Source organism: Carassius auratus, linkage group LG48F (genome assembly GCF_003368295.1).
Source record: "Carassius auratus strain Wakin linkage group LG48F, ASM336829v1, whole genome shotgun sequence".
NCBI classification, from domain to species: Eukaryota; Metazoa; Chordata; class Actinopteri; order Cypriniformes; family Cyprinidae; genus Carassius; species Carassius auratus.
The window spans coordinates 3,362,732-3,383,123 of NC_039300.1; the positions used below are offsets into that span (position 1 = coordinate 3,362,732).

A 20,392-nucleotide genomic window follows, 5' to 3' on the forward strand; every position below is an offset into this window, starting at 1 on the left:
TTTATACAGAATAAAGATACTCCCCTATTTCTTCACATACATGGCATTTTATTATTACCATTTATTTGTTTACGTGTCTTAGCCCACTTAATATTAGTTCATTTACATTTATCACCATTATAGATGTGTATTTCATTGTTTAAAAACACATACGCTTAGACTGGTCACTTCATACTCCAGTACAGTAGGAGGCGGAATGCACCTAAAAAGGCGGTATGCGATCCGCAAACCCACAGAAGAAGAATACGACGACATCTCGCGATGTGTCTTGTGTTTAAGAAACAACTGTCGCGCGCGCTGTAGCGTGTTTCTATCTGCTTGTTTTACTATATTTATAACGAAAACACAATTATATATTAATGGTTTCATTTTATTTTTTTCTGCTTTGGAGTGCAGGATTGTTCTAGAGAAATATTAGTCTTTCGCTGTCTGTATTCGTCGTGTTCCGACTCAAGATTAATATTAGCCCGCTCCCTTTTTTCATGCTAACGTTAGCAGTCGGCGTTTTGACGATTTTATTTTTATCAAACTCTCCGGAATAAACAATTCATCATGGGTTACTTGAAGTTAATAGAGATAGAAAACTTCAAGTCTTACAAAGGCAGACAGATAATCGGGCCTTTCCACAAGTTTACAGCGATTATAGGGCCGAATGGATCAGGTAAGTGTGTTGGCTTATGATAATGACAACACTTTTAACAAACAAACAAAATCGCTTTATTAAACACATATAATTTTAGTCAGTTATGGTACCATTTTGATAACTATATGACATTTTGAGAAAAAGTAGGAACTGTAACGTTATATCTCAAGCATTATTGTGTAATTACACGAACTAGTAACAAGAATAAAGATAAGATACATTTATTAGGTAATCCGAATATGTTATACAAGAACTAAAACATCTAAAAGTAAAGGATACTTAGAATAGTAGTATCTACTAGTAGTAGATTAGCACATTAGCAGATAGCAGCAGCTGTAATTTTTTAAATCAGACGCTCGTGATATGTAGCTTTGTTTTCATTAGTCCTAAAACATGAAACTTTTTAAAACCCTTGTGCGGTCTTCGGTCATTTCTGACAGAAATATTTTACGTTTTGAAATGTTAAAAATCACAGCTTCATCGGAATGATATGAAATGCGGTGACTTTCATAGCATTTGGGGTGTGAACACACAAACAAATTGAGGGCATGATTCGAACAGTCTAAGTGGGCGTAAAAAAATAGTAACACTCAGGGTCTTCGGTCAAAAATGACCGTCCATAGGAAATGAATGGGAAATAGACAAAAATACAACAATTCAGAGAATATTTGTGTACACAATCTACAAATCGATCACAAAACTGAAAAAAAAGTGCACAGCAGTGAAGGGATGACACTATAAAACATCAAGAGTGTGATATTGACACATCCAATCACACACAGATGCACACACACACACATACTTACACATAGACACCTATGAACTACTGTGTCTGTAACAGAGCAAAGTTTTGAGAATGTGAAATCCATTCAATAATTCAGTCATAATGCAGAGAAAATCTAACAGCAGCGAAGGTATGACACTCTGGTTTAATCTGAAATACAACATTAATTTGAAAAATTAGAAGAAAAAAAATTCTGTACTATTTTCTATGAGAAAAATTGTTCATAATTATTCCATAAATATGAATTAATACCTTAAAATGTTCTCAAATTACAAAAGAAAAAAGAAAAAATATTATTGAATAAAAATATATTCCACTGATTTTACTGGAGGGCAAAAAAGGTACATTTCAGGTGTCCGGTCACTTTTGACAGTGAAGACCCTGAGTGTGACTCCCAAATGAGGGCCGCACAAGGGTTAAAGAACCGCTCCTCTCCTCTGACTCTCAAGTGGGGGTATAACTGCAGGCCATGGATCTCCAAAATGGGTAGAACCTCCAAAATGGTGTGGGGTCTCCTTTCGCAAAAACTTTCACCATTGGCTGTAGCTTCAGCCAATTGTTACTGACTTAAACATTGTTTCTAGTTCATCTTAAATAAAATATGCTATATAAATAAATATTCTCCATGACAGCAGAGCATAGATTGTTTAAACACAGGAGCAGCTTGTGGCCAGTGGTGTTTGAACCCAAGTTTGAAGCTCTGCTTCATTATGTAAATGGGAATCACTCAGGAGTCGTCCCAGCGGAGGGGGGAGATTTTACTCTATTGCTTTATTCCAAGCAATGGGGCCACCCCGGGGCATGAAATTCGCAGGCTAGGACAGGGTAGTGATGCTGGGAGTAAATAAAAAGGTGCCATTGTCCGGTTACCAGTCTCATATCGCATAATCCTATTCATTGTTTATCTCCTGAACTGCAACTCTCTTTAACAAACTATTCAGCGCCAATCCCACCATTCAGTCAATTTCAATGGTTAAGGTAAGGTGTGGGGTAGGTTCTAGGGGTTAGCATTTTTGTTGCATAGTGTAGGAAACACTACTGACACAATGAATAAAAACTTCAGAATCAGCTGTGGGCACGGAGCTTGCACTGAAGTAGTGTTGTCATGATACCAAAATTATTGTTTCGATACCGATACCTAGTCAAGAATTTCAATTTCGATTATTTTCCTGAAAAGGGAAAATACACTCTCAAATATCATTGCTGTGTGTTATTTTAAAACAGGAACAACATTCTAATCATATAACACACTAATAAATGAAAATATGAACGGTATATATGTTAAACATTTGAACAAAATATGAAATATCAAAATATTAAAAATTATTTAGAGCAATGACATTCAAGGTAAAGAAAGAATAAATTTAGCAGCATTATCTCAGTTATCATAAGAAACATAAGATTAATAAATTTATCTTGATTCTGAACTCTGAATAAAAATATGAGCAGTGATTATATTAAACAATGTTTAAATGTCAAAAGATAAAAATCAGTTTAAGCCATGGCATTCAAGTAAAAAAAAAAAGAAGCAAATAAAATTTAGCAGCAATATCTGAGATATTGTTACTTATTCTGTCAGTTGTGCAACCTTTTCTTTCAGAGGAGAAAACTCAGCCAGTGAGCTTTAATGAGCGTCATCTTTAGTGAGTGTCATCTTTTTCTACCAGCCATGGACCGGCAGCCACAGTATCACTTGTGCTTGCACGTGCAGCCTAGTGATGCGCGGGTCGGATTTTTTCCAACTAATTTTTATGAAATTATTTGGCCCGCCCAAGCCTGTAAATAAAGTAAAATTTCTTTACCCACCTGACCCGCGCATCGGGGACATCACGGAAGATACGTTGCTACTTAGACCTTTGTATTGTAATCTTATCAAAGACCCTAAGAAAATGTGAAAATATTTATTCTAAATATTTAATATAGGTTATATGAAATTGCACTAGTGATGGTTCATCCGTGAACGAATCTTTTAGGTAAACAAATCGTTCTCGTTCAGGTAATCCACTGACTCAGATTTCTCGTTCACTGAAGTACCTCCCTCCACAGCAGCGAAAGTTTAGCCAGAATTTTGAGCTTTCTCTTTTTAACTGCAGAAACAAGTAAACACTAAACAGGCATTTTTTTTTTTTAGCTGAACATGTTCACAGCCAATAAAAATTAGAAATGGCTGAAATGTTTGAAAACACTTGTACCCTACCCGATCGAATAAAATCCAGTCTTCCTTCTGCTTGTGCGCGATTGAGTCTTTTCAAATTGTGTACGAGAAAAACCAACTTGTTAACGTTGGCCGGCAGCAGTGAGCTCCTGGTTTTACTGATAATAAATCCAGGCTTGGAGAAAATTCTTTCTGATGGTGTGGAAGTAGACGGGATGCTGAGAAATCTCTTTGTGGCCCTGGACAGCTTTGGGTATCTCTCCTCGTTCTTTTGCCACCATTCCTGTGGTCCTGTACTGCTTTTTGTAGTGTCCTTGAAATAAGTCTTCATCTCACTGTCCCTTGGCTGTTGCTCCTCTTCAGCACTGGACAATAGCATCAGCATCACTTGGTCTTTCTCTTTTTCTTGTCTTGAAGGGCCTCACAATGTTAAAAGCAATGATCTTATCTGCCTGCATTTTTATAGTTATCCAGCATGATTTGATAATTTTTCAGTTTAATGATTGACATGATTTTGTTCAGTGTTTTTTTTTATTTTTTTATTCTGTGCTGAATTACATCTGTCCGTAAGTGAGTTGTATATTGTATAAATTAAGCCTTTTGAGATTTTATCTAATGCAAACTCTTTATTCCTAGGCAAATCAAATCTCATGGATGCTATCAGCTTTGTTCTGGCAGAGAAGACCAGTAACTTGCGTGTAAAGACCCTGAAGGATTTGATTCATGGAGCTCCAGTGGGAAAACCTGCAGCTAACCGAGCATTTGTAACCATGGTGTACCAACAGGACAATGGACAGGAGCTTTCATTCTCCAGAATCATCATAGGTACGTCACACACTTAGGAAGCATTGCTGTTCTTTTACAATAATAAAGTTAGTAATCGGAACCTGGGTTGCATTATTATAATAATGACAATAGTTTGTATATAAATTTTGTTTAAATTCTATTTATCATTTATCAGGGCTCTAGAGTGCGACCTAATTTCTCAACGGTGCGACAAAAAAAAAAGATCATGGGTCGCACCGGTGCAACCAGCCGTTCGAGGTGGGGGGTATTCGTGACTCTGAAAGTCTCCCACTGGTTCAACAACAGACACTAGAGCCCTGCATTTCAGCCCGAGACTGACGGTCCACAATCTTTTTTACGCCCCTTTAGCCGGGCTTCGGGTCAATTTTCACATCATAGTTCAGACATCCATTAATTAGCAATGAAACAAAATTGCTTTTCTTCCAGGTCTGTTGTGAATGCGACTGTTGACATACGATGCTGCTGACGTATTTTCTGGTGTGACCAATAACAAAGATAACACGTCATCATGCTTTCGATTTCGATTCTCAATTCGATTTTCTATACTCTATTAACGATTCATCTCAATGAATATAGATTTAATACATTTACTATATTTATGTAAAAGAACAGTGAACATAAGTTTACAAGTGGGTAATTAATAGAAAGAAATTAAGAGCCACAAACCTGTATATTAAACTCTTATTTTATGTACACATGCGTAAATTAAAACAGAACCCATCTCTAATTTTCAAATGCATACAATTGTTAAATACAAGACAATTTTGATGCAAGATGAAAAATGTATGCTGAAAAAAGTCAGAACAGTCACTTTGCCAGCCCTATCACCTTGTTCGTAAAATGTCTGTTTCAAGCGTAGAAGACTTGAGGCAGCTCTAAAAGCAGATATATATAAGTTTTATATATATATATATATATATATATAAGTTTTGCCTCAAGAAGTGAATGTTATTTTTTTTTTCATGGTACTGCAGATGTCTGCAACGGCTGCAAAATATAAAACTGGTTATGAATAAACAATGAATGCTAAAATTGTACTGTTGCAAGAAACTCATCTCATTGATGATAGCATAAGGGTGAAAAGGTGGTGGAAGGGCACTGTGTATGCGGCATAGTTTACATCTCAAGCTAGAGGGGTTATGACACTAATTCATGTAAGTCGGTTCCATTTAAAATAAAAATAATATTATTAAAGATAAAAGGGTAAGATTTCTAATACTTCAAGGATCTTTGTTAGGAGAAATGCTAAATAAAACAAATGTTTATTGTTCTAATGTGGATGATAGCAATTTTTATAATGACCTATTTCTAACTCTCTCAATGCTTCCAGGACTCCATATGATAGCCGGGGACTTTAATTGTACATTAAACCCAGAAAAAGACAGATCAACTGGGTTTGACAATTCACGTAACAACTGTAGGGCCACAAAATGGTTACAAGATGAAGACTTGATGAAATATTTAGGAAAACAGATAGATGAGTACTTTCAAATGAACACTACACAAACTACTGCATGCGTTAAGTGGGAGGCTTTCAAGGCTTTCCTGAGAGGGCATATCATCAGTTATACAGGTTATTAATCAGAAAAAAAAGGAAACTAGACTACAGTTGGAAAATAGAATAAGAGCCCTTCAAATGAAAGTAAATCTGAAAATAGTAGCTCCGTATTTTTCCAACTATAAGTCGCACCTTAGTATAAGTTGCATCAGTCCAAAAATTAGGGATGTGCAACAGTGATTGAGTACTCGAGTACTCGACCGTGACAGCGATGATCGATCACATAAACGATGATCGAAATTTTTTATTTTTTTTTATTGGTTATGGCAGCACATTGGCCGGAGCCCTGATCTCTGATTGGTTAGCTTCCCACTTGATGCCTCAAAAGACGTAAGAAGACAGATAATCATGGCATCAAAGTCACATAGTGATGGCTGGTTTCCCTTTGAGAAAAACAATGCAAAATACAGTTCAGGGTAAGCTCTGCAGCGCCAAGCTGTCACACAAATCTATAACAAATACAATGCGCTATCATCTAAAATGTGTAGGCCTACATAAAATATCTGGCGATAACAGAGCGGCAACTCAGACGAGCATTGAATCACTTGCCGTAAGACTTAAATGCAACGCAGGCAGAACCGAGAAGACGACAAAGCTATTCGCTGAAATGGTGGTGAAGATTTGCTGCCCATTAGTTTCAAGGACAGAGAAGGTTTACTTGTCCAGTACCTGGCTGTTCCTGCAACATCTGTTCCAGCGGAGTGAATTTATTCCACTAAATGTGAACAGGCTGCGCACTCTGCTCTCATCTGAGCACGTAGACCGCCTTATCTTTTTGAATATTATTATAGCCCAGTTTGTGCTGATTACAGTTAGATTAGACTTTACCCATTTAGATATTTATAAAAAACTGAAAAAAGCACAAATGTCAGGGCATGACAAAACTTCTCCAGGCCCCAAAATACCCTTAGACTCCAGAAGGTTAATAAAAAAAAAATTTACTCAAAATATCTTTTGAATTGTTGTCAAAGCCCCCCTCCCCCCATATCGAGGTTTGTATCGTACCGTGGGTCAAAAATCGTGATACGAACAGAGTCGTGGGTTTGGTGTATCATTACAGCCCTAATTTGGGTTATAGGTTATATATTGGGTTATATATGCCTTTTATAAACACCTCAGTTATTCAACCTGCCAAAGTGGCTAGTTGGAGTCACTGTGTTACCCACCACGAGCAAAATCCACCCAGTTTGGGCGTGTTAATGTCAAGCCCTGCTACCACTCATTGCTTTGAATCTTTTAAGATTATCTTTTACTCTTTTTATAATAAAGTGATGGCACACTGCTTTTAAAGGAAAGAAATGGAAAGCGTCTCAGTTTATCTCCGTTATCGTGTTTTCATAAACATTGGAAGTCAAAATCAAAACTAAAATTAGATAATAGCATAGGCCTATGCACAGTTGACATCTGTAATTGACTGCAATGTTCAGTTGATTAAAAACATGCCACAAGTAGGTACTTTTAGACCACAGGAGTAGACTATTTTCTGATTAATTGTGGAGCCATATATTTGAGTGTTAAGATTGCTCTCTCTTTAAAAATTATTCATTTTCCTACTTTGTTTATGTCTTGTGTAGGTTCCTCTTCAGAGTACCGCATCAATAATAAAGTGGTGGGTCTGTCTGAATACAGTGAAGAATTGGAGAAACTGGGAATCCTCATCAAGGCCAGAAACTTCCTGGTCTTTCAGGTTGTTAGAGATGCTTTATTAAAGTTTACATTTTTTTTAAAGGTTTAAAGGTCCTATGACATGAACATTTCACTTTCTGAGGTTTTTTAACATTAATATGAGTTCCCCTAGCCTGTATATGGTCCCCAAGTTTCTAGAAATTTGAATCGGTGTAAATTGAGATTTTTCTGTCTTTCTCTGCCTTTGAGAAAATGGAAGCTCAAACGGGCTGATCTTGAATCTCCTCGTTGTGACGTTGTAACGAGAATTGTTACCTCCCCTTTCTCTGCTTTGCACGCCCAAATATTTACATATAATTCAGTCGCAATGTCAGCACAGGCGTTTCAAACAGACTTTTATGATATGGATTCGACAGCACCGGCACAAACAGTGAGTAACAGTGTTCATTAATGCCTGATCTGTGATCAGTGATTTCTGATGGGTAGCTAATCATTCAAGTTCACACAGACTTTCTTTCTAAATCATTTAATACTGTTTAGGCATCAGTGAATCAAGCCAGTGTCTAAACGATCAACTTCACGTTGTTTCTCTTAGTAGCATGAAACAAATCTGTTATTTAAATTGTGATTTAACTACAGAGAGCGATCAAAGAAAGCTCACTTTTTTTTCCGGAGCTGTTACACATCGCGAGAATATCTGCACACTTGCCCAAACTGCCGTTACAATGAATGACGCTATTATGCTGCACAACGGAGCTCTTACTGTATTCATGTGTTTGCTGTTAGCTGTGGTGAAAGCATTTTGTGAGAAAACGTGTTGCAATAATGATGAGATCACTGCATCCACGCGATAAACAGACTCTGTCTACTCAATGCTCATCACTGCAGCCTTTCATGTGATGGGAAAAGATCGAAAAAATAATTATATAATCAACACTTCCATGATTTGTTAATCTCGGCAGCTGTAATAGTTATATATATATATATATATATATATATATATATATATATATATATATATATATATATATATATATATATATATATATATATATATATTATTACACATTAAAAAGCATTTAAAGAAAAGGAAATAATCCATGTCATGGGACCTTTAAATTTTAAAGATAAATTGTAATTTCTGTGCACCAAACTGAATTGATTATCTGTTTGTTTGGCAATCATTTCTGTTTGATAAGGCTAGTGAAACAGAAATTATATGCTAAAAAAAAAATTCCCATTGTCGGTCAGATAATTGTGGGAGGTTGACATAGGACTTGTGATTTTAATGTAAGATTAATAGACCCCCTAAAAAAGATGCAATGCATAAGCATAGCACACAGTCAGGTTTCCACTACGTGTTATGACTGCATGTTAAAACAGTATAGATTTGTATTATTAAACAATCATATGCTCTCATGGGCCTCCTAGAATGATGTGGTGTGCCGAAAAACAGTGTTTTATGGTGCTTTTATCCCCTCCCCCCTAGGGTGCGGTTGAGTCAATTGCCATGAAGAACCCCAAAGAGAGAACTGCTCTGTTCGAAGAAATTTCTCGTTCCGGAGAGCTTGCTCAAGAGTATGACAGATGCAAGAAAGAAATGGTAAAGGCTGAGGAAGACACGCAGTTTAACTACCATCGCAAGAAAAACATCGCTGCTGAGCGAAAGGAAGCCAAGCAAGAGAAAGAAGAGGTGGGCTCCTAATGTAGTCATAGTACATAATTCTTTCTTAAATGTAGGAATAGATTTATTTGGCTGTTAAAAACCCTGAAGACACATGTGCAGTTATAAATTCATAATCTTTGCTGGTTTCTCCATGTGTTATGCCCAGGCGGAACGTTACCAACGGCTTAAAGACGAAGTGGTGCGTGCTCATGTACAGTTACAGCTCTTTAAACTCTTCCACAATGAATCAGAGATTGAGAAACTGAACCGAGAGCTGGCCCACCGCAACAAAGAGATTGATAAGGACAGAAAACGCATGGACCGCGTGGAGGAGGAGCTGAAAGATAAGAAAAAAGAGCTGGGCAGAATGATGAGAGACCAGCAGACGATTGAGAAAGAGATCAAGTGAGTCTAAAACAGAGGTTTAAATGTTTGTCAATTACATTTTTTTTTTTTTTTTGGCAATTTTTTGACACCATTGAACATTAACTGCAGCAAATGTGGAGTCATTATTTGATTATCATTATTTTACTGCATCCCTGCTTAAATTTACTGTTTGATATATTTATTTTACATTGCATATTTGTCTATGCTAAAGTCTTGAAGTAGTCCTACATCTTTTGCGTAATCAAAAGTAAAATTGAGAAACCATCATCTGGGTTATAGGACATGATTATTGGCAGATTATAGTCATTACCTGGCAAAGCAGAGCATCATAAAAGGGTTAGTTCACCCAAAAATCTAAATTATGTCATTAATGACTCACCCTCATGTTGTTCCAAACCCGTAAGACCTCCGTCTATCTTTGGAACACAGTTTAAGATATTTTAGATTTAGTCCAAGAGCTCTCAGTCCCTCCATTGAAGCTGTGTGTACGGTCTACTGTCCATGTCCAGAAGGGTAACGAAAACATCATCAAAGTAGATTTTTTTTAAGCATCGAAAATACATTTTGGTCCAAAAATAGCAACAACTGCGACTTTATTCAGCATTCTCTTCTCTTTCGGGTCTGTTGTGAGATTTCACAGCACAGCAGTTTAGTGATGTCCGATTTTCAAACTAACCACTCGATGTAACTGGATCTTCTTGAACCAGTTCACTAAATCGAACTGAATCGTTTGAAATGAAATTGCTATTTTTGAACCAGAATGTGTTTTCGATGCTTCAAAAATGCTAACTGACCCTCTGATGTCACATGGACTACTTTGATGATGATTTTCTTACCTTTCTGGACATGGACAGTAGACCGTACACACAGCTTCAATGGAGGGACTGAGAGCTCTCGGACTAAATCTAAAATATCTTAAACTGTGTTCAGAAGATGAACGGAGGTCTCACGGGTTTGGAATGACATGAGGGTGAGTTATTAATGACATAATTTAGATTTTTGGGTGAACTAACCCTTTAAGGATGCTTTGTTTTGCCAGGTGATGACTATCTGCCAATATAATCACGTCGACACCAGATGATGGTTTCTCAATTTCACACCATTTTGGGTGAACTAACCCTTTAATTTCTATTATGCCCTGAAAATTATAAATAAAAATAGCTTAAAAGACAAACAGTAATGCAGAATTGATCATGGTCAATCAATTATTCTCTAATTGATCACATCTGATAATATATGATAAGAGCCCATCTAATAAGTAATTAACTTTGTGACATGTTGACAGGGAGAAGGATGCAGAGCTTAATCAGAAGAGGCCTCTGTACATTAAAGCCAAGGAGAACACTTCTCACAAGATCAAGAAACTGGAGGCTGCCCGTAAATCACTACAGAACGCCCAGAAATGCTACAAAAAACGCAAGGCAGACATGGAGGAGCTAGACCGTGAACAGGGGGCAGTGGAGATGGCCAGACAGGAGTTCGAGGAGCGAATGGAGGAGGAGGCTCAAAGTCAAGGACAAGATCTGCAGCTGGAAGAGAACCAGGTACAGCTGACTTGAGGGTTCTATACTGTTAAAAGTGCAACATTTATTTATTAGACAAAGTTGTATAAAGAGTGTACTGCCTTTGATTTATGTGGTATAGTTTAGGGGTACGCAGATCACGATCGGCCGATCGTTACGCTCATCTCATCAGTAAAGCCGGTTCTCTAATCAGCGATAAATTCCATCAGCTGTTTGATTTCACACAGAGCAGCTGTTACTACACAGAGCCGTTGTTAACTGAGAAGCTGCGCACATCCACGTTCCAGCGATCATGACCGGCACACCCCTAGTATAGTTTTCGGTTGTCTACACAGTTTCTGCACCTCAAGTATTGTTCAGATGTTTAAGTTAAAAACTTTTATGAATAAAATTTTCACAAAAGACAATTTAGTATTAAAAAAATCTTTAGTGAAGAATAAGTGCTGTCAAACCATTAATTGCAATTACATCCAAAATAAATGTTTTTGTTTACATGATGTGTGTGTATATTGTGTATATTTATGTATATATCAATACAAACACATGCATGTGTATATTTCAGATTTTTTTTTATTAAATATATTAAAATATAATATAAAATATTATAATTTGTATATATAAATGTATAGAGGTAAATATTTTCTAAATATATACAGTGTGTATTTATAAAAACATAATATACACAGTACACATACAGTAGTAATGTAATCAAAAAATTTTCTTTTTGATGCGATTAATCGTTGGACAGCACTATTAAGAATAAAAAATTAAGTTTTAATATGACTGTTGTCTTTGTGTTTAGGTTAAGGCATATCACCGTCTGAAGGAGGAGGCAAGCAAGCGAGCTGCTACACTGGCTCAAGAGCTGGAGAAATTCAACAGAGACCAAAAAGCTGACCAGGACCGTCTGGATCTGGAGGAGAGAAAGAAAATAGAAACAGAGGTAACAAAGAGTTTCTGTGGGCTTAATTGATACTATGAAAATAATTACTTGATTTGTTGTGATTGTTGTGTATCGATAGGCCAAGATCAAGCAGAAGATCAGAGAGATCGAGGAGAACCAGAAGCGCATTGAGAAGCTGGAGGATTACATCACCACTAGCAGGTACAAACACTTCACAGCTGTTATTGTTCGTGTTATTCAGGGTTTTCGCAAATTTAGTTGTATCAAATTTAAGGTCTTAAGTCTTAATGTAAAAAGTCTTAATTATGTCTTAATTAATTATTACCAGAATTGTGATATGGCTGAATGTGACAATTAAGCTTCAAAATGTTATGATTTCATTGGAAAAACACGAGTGCTGCACGTTCAAAGTCCGGTGCTTAGCTGCTTTGTGTTCTGCTGTTAACGGGGAAACGGTTCTATTTCTACCGAACGCTCCACCTGTTGGCAGAGAATGAATTAACATTTTTAATAAAACTCGTTTTGTTCAGAGTTCAGCAGGGTTGCCAGGTTATCGCAATAAATCTTTCCTATTTGCTACACAAAACTAGCCCAATCGCGAAGAAAATGTATATATTTATACAATTTCATACCATTTAACCATATTTCCTGTTTTTGCTCTATTTCTCCAACAAAGATCATTTAAAAAATGTTTTTCATTTCTGTGCAACAGTACGCTGTTTTTTTTCCTGAATGAATCACCTGTTTAAATGATTCGTAAAACGCAATGGCTCAACATTGAGTTGCTGCTACCTAATGGCGATTTTAATTTCACATTCTAAAAAAAATAAAAATAATTTCAAACATCAGTTTTCAGTGTTTAAAATATCAAAACATTATCAATGCATTTTGTAATTTCAGGTTAAAGTATTTAATGTCCCTCAGAGCTGCATTATACAGTCTGTAAATAAGGGCTTAAAGTTCTCCGGCACCATGTCGGATCTCTGGCATTACATTACACACTTATACTACATTTAAAAAAAACACTTTTCAAAAGAATAAATACAAAAAACTATTGATTATCACTTTCGAGTCCATGGGTTCACCTGTAGTATGAGAGGAGCAGCTTTTACTCTTAACCAAACTAACCTTACTAGCCAATCAGAACGTTTTGCTCTTATAAACTCAATTGCAGCCCTGATGAATGGAGAAGCGCAGGGCTGGGAAGGTTACTTTTAAAATGTATTTCACTACAGTTTACAAAATACAATCTTTAAAAAGTAATCAGTAACGTATTTCGTTAGATTACTCAGGTTTAGTAACTTTACTTTAGAAACCGGGACGTCGGGCTAGCGATTTTGCAAGCCCTGCCCCTAATATCTATTCAGTTTGTGAACCACTGGTTTTATTAATCAAAATAAATTATTTGTTTAAAAGATTGACTCAAAAAAGAGTCATCTGTTCATGAATCGGATCGTGAACTTGCATTACAGAGTCAAAGATGATCAATTATTGAACATTTCAAATGAATAAAGACTTCATATTAATCAAGACTTCAAGTTCATCTGTAAAGCAAATAAAGCTATCGTTTGACTAAAATTTTTTAATTCATGCATGATTTGTGTGGATCTGTAAACTGTAAATGCAAAGTGTGAATTCTAGGAGAATGTTTGTGTCGTGATGAGCATGCATCGCATCGCTCACTAGGAGCTGCTTAAATAAACAGTTTTTTTTTCAACAGAGAATCCATATTTGTTGAAATCCCCAAACTGTTTACTTTAATAAATGACGTCAAAATAAAAGTAATCACTTTGGTAATCTAAAATACTTTTCAGGTGTAACTGTAATCTGATTACCCCCTATTTAAAATGTTATTATAACGAAATACAGTTACTCATACTTTGTATTTCAAATCCGTAACGTTACATGTATTTCATTACTCCCCAGCTCTGGAGAAGAACGACAAAAAGCTGTGAGGCGCAATGTTTTAAGATGTCCATCGCAAGTTACCATAGAATAACTAATTAAAAAGCAGTGGAGCTTTGTAAACAATCAAAATAGAACAATATTTCCCGGGATTTTTTCACACATTATCTATTAAATTGTATTTTACCGGTAATTTACCAGTGAAGACTATATGTGTGAAAGGAGCTAAACTCTTCCCCTGTATATGCTGTGAATTTGAATTGCATTCAAAAACTTTCTTCTGGGAAAAGTGTGCATCTCACTAGATTTGTAACGTAAATCATTTATAAACCTTGTCCAACACAGGAGGACATCAACCTATGTCTAAATATGCCATGTATTGTACATAGCATTTTCAAGATACGTTTTGCATTTGTCCAAATATAAAATTTTTATTTATTTAAACATTGTTGAATCACGCTGTAAAGTGGAATGGCACCAGGCCTTTGGTTCCCTCTGCAGGTATTTGCTTTAATACATAATGTACTTACGTTGGTTATGTTCGTATTATGTATAGGCATATATATAACATTATATATTTTAAGTGTTGTTCAGTACAGTATATTTTTTGGTTTTGATATTTTTAGTCAATTATTATTGCCTCATCCAGGGCTCTGAACCTTCAATGAACGAAAATGAAAACAACGGAAACAAACGAAATTTTGACAGAAACAGTAACAAAATCAAATGTTATAGTTCCGAACAGAATCTAAAATTTGAAATGGCCATTAACTGGTTAATAACGTTATTTATTGTTCCATTTAATGTTTGAAGTTTGCGGTCAACAAATCACAAATTCCAGCAGTATGGCATATGCAAATGTGACGCTGAAGCCAACGAGTGAAATGTCCGCTCAGCTGCGAACTCATCATAGGTAAATCGCAATGGCAATTAAACAGAATTTGGGAAATAATAAAACCGATTTCATAGGGCCCTAGTTATGTTCCCACGGGATGCAACAACTGCCTCATTTGTAATGGGATTAATTGTTTTTGTCATGTCATGGTTCTGATCAGGACACACCATAATAGTATATGTTGAGGGGCGTAACATTTCCGTCAGAGGCTTGAAACATTCGGTCAGTCACAACACACTGGTAGGCTGAACAAACAGGGCACACCTTGCTTTTCAGAGCGACCAGCCTTGTAAAAACCGACACGTTTCAGAAGACGGGGGATAGAGGAGAAACAAAAATTTACATAGTGGAAAATAATGTGCTTTTTGAATCTTAAACCACACAAACCCATTTCATTGCACCAAATACACAAAATAATGTTCTTTTTAGCAACATCATATGACCCTTTTAAATATAAAGTTCATATTTTTTGTAAAAACCTATCTGAGCTTTTAATTATGCTTTTTACAGTAATTTTAAAGTTTAATATGGTACTATAGACATTGCCATATACTCTGCTCATATGGTATTCATTTTATGTGCGTAGGTCTTAAAAAAGGTCTTAAAGTCTTACATTTGAGCTTCAAAATCATGCAGAAACCCTGGTCATTGCTCCTTTTTTCTTTCCGTTTCCAGACAGTCTCTGGATGAGCAGAAGAGGATGGAGGAGGAGCTCACAGAAGAGGTGGAACAGGCCAAACGAAGAATAGATGAGATCAACATGGAGCTGAACCAGGTAAAATTTCCGAAAGTTAAGCACTTGAAACAGAAGGTCAAAGTAGGTACACCACAGAAAGGCAAGCACTAAACTTCATCATATACGTTGACAAGTATGCAGTCCTATCAATTTGAGACTGTGGTTTAGTTCACAGTCTCCAAAGTAAACCATATGGCCTGCCTCTTGTGTTAAATGGAAGTAGTGAATTATTATTTTTTTCATCAGATGCTTTGTACAACAGCAAAAAAAAAAGCTGTCACAATGGACAAAATAAACTGTACTTTAATAAATCCTGCCTATATCAACAAAAATGTGGTTTGGGTGGAAGCTGAGGAGTTCCCTTTAACCTTTTCAGTGGTGAGTTTAAAATATTCTAGCGGAGATGGGCGCCGGCGTGTTTGGTTGCACTGCAGTCAGATTTACTGCACTTGAATTCATCAGTTTCTCCCGAAATACAAGTAATAAGTGGCCGGTGAACTGGAAGGAGAATAGAGTGAACTTTTATAGTTACTTGCCCTATTTTTCGGACTATAAGTCGCACCTGTCCAAAAATACATCATGATGAGGAAAAAAACATAAGTCGCACTTGACTATAAGTCACATTTATTTAGACCCAAGAGAAAACATTACCGTCTACAGCCGTGAGAGAGTGCTCTGTCTTCAGTGTAGATTACAGGAGACCTGAGCAGCATAGAGCGCCCTCTCGCAGCTGGAGACGGTAATGTTTTCTCTTGGTTCATTTCCCCTCGGTTCATGTCATTCATTTTGATAAATAAGTCGCACCTGACTATAAGTTGCAGGACCAGCCAAACTATGAAAAAAAGTGAATTATAGTCCGTAAAATATGGTACACTAGGGTTCATTATCGAAGGTGATTCATCTGGGATAATGAAAGAGATATTGCGTAGCTTGTCAGAAATCTATGGCTCTGTCTATTAAATGCCAAGTCTCACGGTCATTGACTTATAGTAAAATTGTGTTATTTACAAATCCCATTTAGTTAAAAAAATGTTTAAATAAAACTGTCCATTATACTCTAGTCCTCTAATTCCTCTGTGTCGCTGTCTTTGAGAAAGGTGTTAGCTTACGGCAAACAGTCACACAGCTGCACTTTCAAATTAAGATTTTTAGCCCAACTTTATATTATTTATTTTATTTTTGTTCATTTATGGTTTGCTGCTGTTGCTTAATGCTAGTGAATAAAAGGAAACGATCCACTCGCAAGCCTTTGCTCATGACAGTACCTTGATCAGTGCAGCTGCATCTCGGTCCGATGATGTCACTTCCAGTGAGGCATGTTGTACACTAGGGCTATGCGATTTGGGGAAAATATCTAATTGTGAATTTTTTTTTTTTTTTTTTTTTTTTCTAAGATATTGGGATTTGATTTGTGATTTTTACATTTGCTGAATCAAGCTTCAGCTCACTATTGTCAATAATGCGCAGCACTGTATGAGTATCATTACCCTCCTGAGAAAAAGGAAGAAAAAAAAAGAAATTTGTACAGTTTGCGTTAAAGCATGTTTTATGGATTATTTCAATAGGAATTACTGTTGTTCTATTAGTTGCCATCTGCCATATTACACCCCACCAATAAAATCCATCAAATAGACACCATTATAGTTTACATTAAAACCAATACAATTCCCATTATAACCCTGAAATCAATTCAATTTTCAATTGTGTTTTTAGGAGGGGTTCTGTATATTTGTTTATTTTATTTTTCAGCAGGCAAGACTATAACGGTATAACTACTTTTACAGAATTTACTTGATTACTGAATACCGCTGGAAAGATTTGTTTATTTTCTATAAATAAAGAACTGTTTATTTCTTCAGTCAATTATTAAAGTATTGCATATGTTACATTGGGATTTTAAGAACAAGTGGAAAATGTGCTGAATGTTTAATTTAATCCAAGTGATATAAGTAAGCAGTTAGACTGAATTTACATATGTTTTAAATGCGGAGCCTCATCCATACTGCCAGAATATACCGTATTTTTAGGACTATAAGTCGCATCAGTCCAAACATACGTCATGATGAGGAAAAAAACATATAAGTCGCACTGGACTGTAAGTCGCATTTATTTAGACCCAAGAGAAAACATTACCGTCTACAGCTGCGAGAGAACTTTAAGCTATATATGAATGTATCCCTGAAAGGAATTGATTGTCTTCTGAAAAGTTTTGAAAGCATTTTCTATTCATCCTACCTTTTCTATAACTCTGAATAAAGTGGTAAGTTTTTTTGTGCTGCTTAATTTACAGGGATAAAGCAGGGCAATTCCATATTACATTTGCTATTTCTCCTTCTATCAGAGAATGACTTGCATAAACTGTATAATCTCTTAACCTAACTGATAGTCTATGGAGTGTCCACAACCATGCCAAGAAAGAAATTTATGATGAGATTTGCATTAATCACTTTGTAACTGTAATGGGTGCAACAGGGGAAAGAATTAAAGGTTATTCAGTGGGGGAAAAAATACATTATTTGCTCAACTGCTTCATACAGGTGATGGAGCAGCTGGGTGATGCTCGTATTGACAGACAGGAAAACAGCAGACAACAGCGTAAGGCTGAGATTCTGGAGAGTATCAAGAGGCTGTATCCTGGATCAGTGGTGAGAAGCAACTTATTGTTCACAGTGTTATTGCGTATATGTGTCTTATAAAGCTGGATGCTCACATATGGTCATCTCATTTTCCAGTACGGGAGACTGATTGACCTTTGCCAGCCCACACAAAAGAAATTTCAGATTGCTGTTACTAAAGTTCTGGGCAAAAACATGGATGCCATCATTGTGGACTCTGAGAAGACGGGTCGTGACTGTATCCAGTACATAAAAGAGCAGCGTGGGGAACCCGAGACCTTCCTCCCCCTAGACTACCTGGAGGTGATTTCACTGGATATTTATCTCACTCAATGTGCTTGAGCAAGTTGGCTTATGTATTGTAATGTCCTCAACAGGTCAGGCCAACAGATGAGAAACTGCGTGAGCTGCGTGGTGCTAAGTTGGTGATTGATGTAATTCGATACGAGCCACCGCAGATAAAGAAAGCCCTGCAATATGCCTGTGGAAATGCCCTGGTCTGTGAAAACGTGGAGGATGCTCGCAGGATTGCATTTGGAGGACCATACAGACACAAGGTACAAAGGGGAAAAAATCATGTCACACAATTTTTTTTTGAGATCACCGTAATTCAGTAGAAATATAAATGTTATTCTGTATAAAGAGCGTGAGAATAAATCCATTCTAAAATACCAATAACAAGAACTCTGCATTCGTTCTCTTCTCTTTTCCGGGCAACTCTTCTTCTGTGTTTGTTAACATTGGTTTTTGAAACAGCACCACCTCTCTTAGCCCTTTGTGCAACATGTAATCCTAGCACAAATCTTATTGAATGGCCCATGGTTTCACTTTGCGAAACTGAAAATATTCGTCGGCTGGTCCCGATAAAAAAAAAAAAATCATGCACATTTTTGGTGTGCGAATGTTTGCGGACTGTGTGGAAGCATCCATAGGAATCTATTGTTTTATTCCAGTGCGTTATTGCATCCAATATTCGTTTCTCTTTTTGGCACTCCTTGTGAAAAGTTTGGACATTACTAATTTTCGGTAGGAAATGTAAAAAAAAAAAAGATGTTTTGTTTGGTTTGTATTTGGTAGTTTATTGGTTCTGGATCATGTGCTGTTTTTTAGACTGTGGCTCTAGATGGGACATTATTCCAGAAGTCTGGAGTGATCTCCGGAGGTGCCAGTGATCTGAAGGCCAAAGCTCGGCGCTGGGATGAGAAAGCTGTTGATAAACTGAAAGACAGAAAGGAAAAGCTCACAGAAGAGCTCAAAGTAAGTAATTTTGAGTCTGTAGGATGTTAAATGCAATGTGGTTAAGGAGATTTGTCGTTGACTGATTGGATTGAGTGTTTGTGAATATCAGGAGCAAATGAAGGCAAAGAGAAAGGAGGCAGAGCTGCGTCAGGTGCAGTCTCAAGCTCATGGTTTGCAGATGAGACTCAAATACTCTCAGAGTGATCTGGAGCAAACAAAGACAAGACACCTGTCCCTTAACATGCAGGTACCCACCGCTTTTTCAGCTTGTGTTGTTCCAAAAAAAGTATTTTGTGATGTAACAGTTTATTTGCCTTATTTCAGACCGTCAGAAGTATTTGTCACATTTTCTTATTGGGGTGATTTCAGGAAAAGTCAAAGCTGGAGAGTGAACTTGCTAACTTTGCTCCACGCATTAATGACATTAAAAGAATCATCCAGTCACGAGAGAGAGATATGAAAGACCTGAAAGACCGCATGAACCTGGTAGGACACATCACCGTTATCTAAAAACAACTTTACTTTGGTAATGTATCACCTGTCTTCAGTCTTGTTGGTCTTTGTCTTTCATTCCAGGTGGAGGATGAGGTTTTTGTAGAGTTCTGTAAAGAGATAGGAGTTCGTAACATTCGTGAATTCGAAGAAGAAAAAGTCAAGAGACAGAATGAGATTGCCAAGAAACGGTGAGAATATTTAAAATAAATCTTTGATCTTTGAAAATGTTTTTTTTTTTTTTTTTTGCAATCCAAAAACATATTTTGCATATTTTCTTAACAAAATTCCCTTCACTGCAATGTAGCTGAAAGTTTTATTTTATTTATATGTTTATTTTAAATCAAATTTTACATCAACATCAATTAGAATTTGTGCGCAGTACTTAACAGTACTTACAACTTACATCAGATGAAAATAGTTGACGTAGCTTCTGATTAATCCTTTCCTCAAACTC

At 36.5% G+C, this 20,392-nt stretch overlaps 1 protein-coding gene across 1 annotated transcript in view; it reads left to right on the plus strand.

Annotated features, from left to right (window-relative positions):
* Nucleotides 1-241: 241 nt before the first annotated feature.
* Nucleotides 242-20,392, plus strand: part of smc1al (structural maintenance of chromosomes 1A, like) — a 30,863-nt gene continuing 10,712 nt past the window's right edge. The window contains exons 1-16 of the mRNA XM_026241525.1: nucleotides 242-661; nucleotides 4,219-4,407; nucleotides 7,522-7,634; nucleotides 9,063-9,266; nucleotides 9,406-9,644; nucleotides 10,912-11,170; nucleotides 11,952-12,092; nucleotides 12,172-12,254; nucleotides 15,529-15,628; nucleotides 18,127-18,234; nucleotides 18,322-18,507; nucleotides 18,582-18,761; nucleotides 19,315-19,461; nucleotides 19,553-19,690; nucleotides 19,813-19,929; nucleotides 20,020-20,126. Of these exons, the coding sequence (XP_026097310.1) occupies nucleotides 553-661; nucleotides 4,219-4,407; nucleotides 7,522-7,634; nucleotides 9,063-9,266; nucleotides 9,406-9,644; nucleotides 10,912-11,170; nucleotides 11,952-12,092; nucleotides 12,172-12,254; nucleotides 15,529-15,628; nucleotides 18,127-18,234; nucleotides 18,322-18,507; nucleotides 18,582-18,761; nucleotides 19,315-19,461; nucleotides 19,553-19,690; nucleotides 19,813-19,929; nucleotides 20,020-20,126 (2,420 nt within the window). The 5' untranslated portion in view covers nucleotides 242-552. The remainder of the gene's footprint in view (nucleotides 662-4,218; nucleotides 4,408-7,521; nucleotides 7,635-9,062; nucleotides 9,267-9,405; nucleotides 9,645-10,911; nucleotides 11,171-11,951; nucleotides 12,093-12,171; nucleotides 12,255-15,528; nucleotides 15,629-18,126; nucleotides 18,235-18,321; nucleotides 18,508-18,581; nucleotides 18,762-19,314; nucleotides 19,462-19,552; nucleotides 19,691-19,812; nucleotides 19,930-20,019; nucleotides 20,127-20,392) is intronic.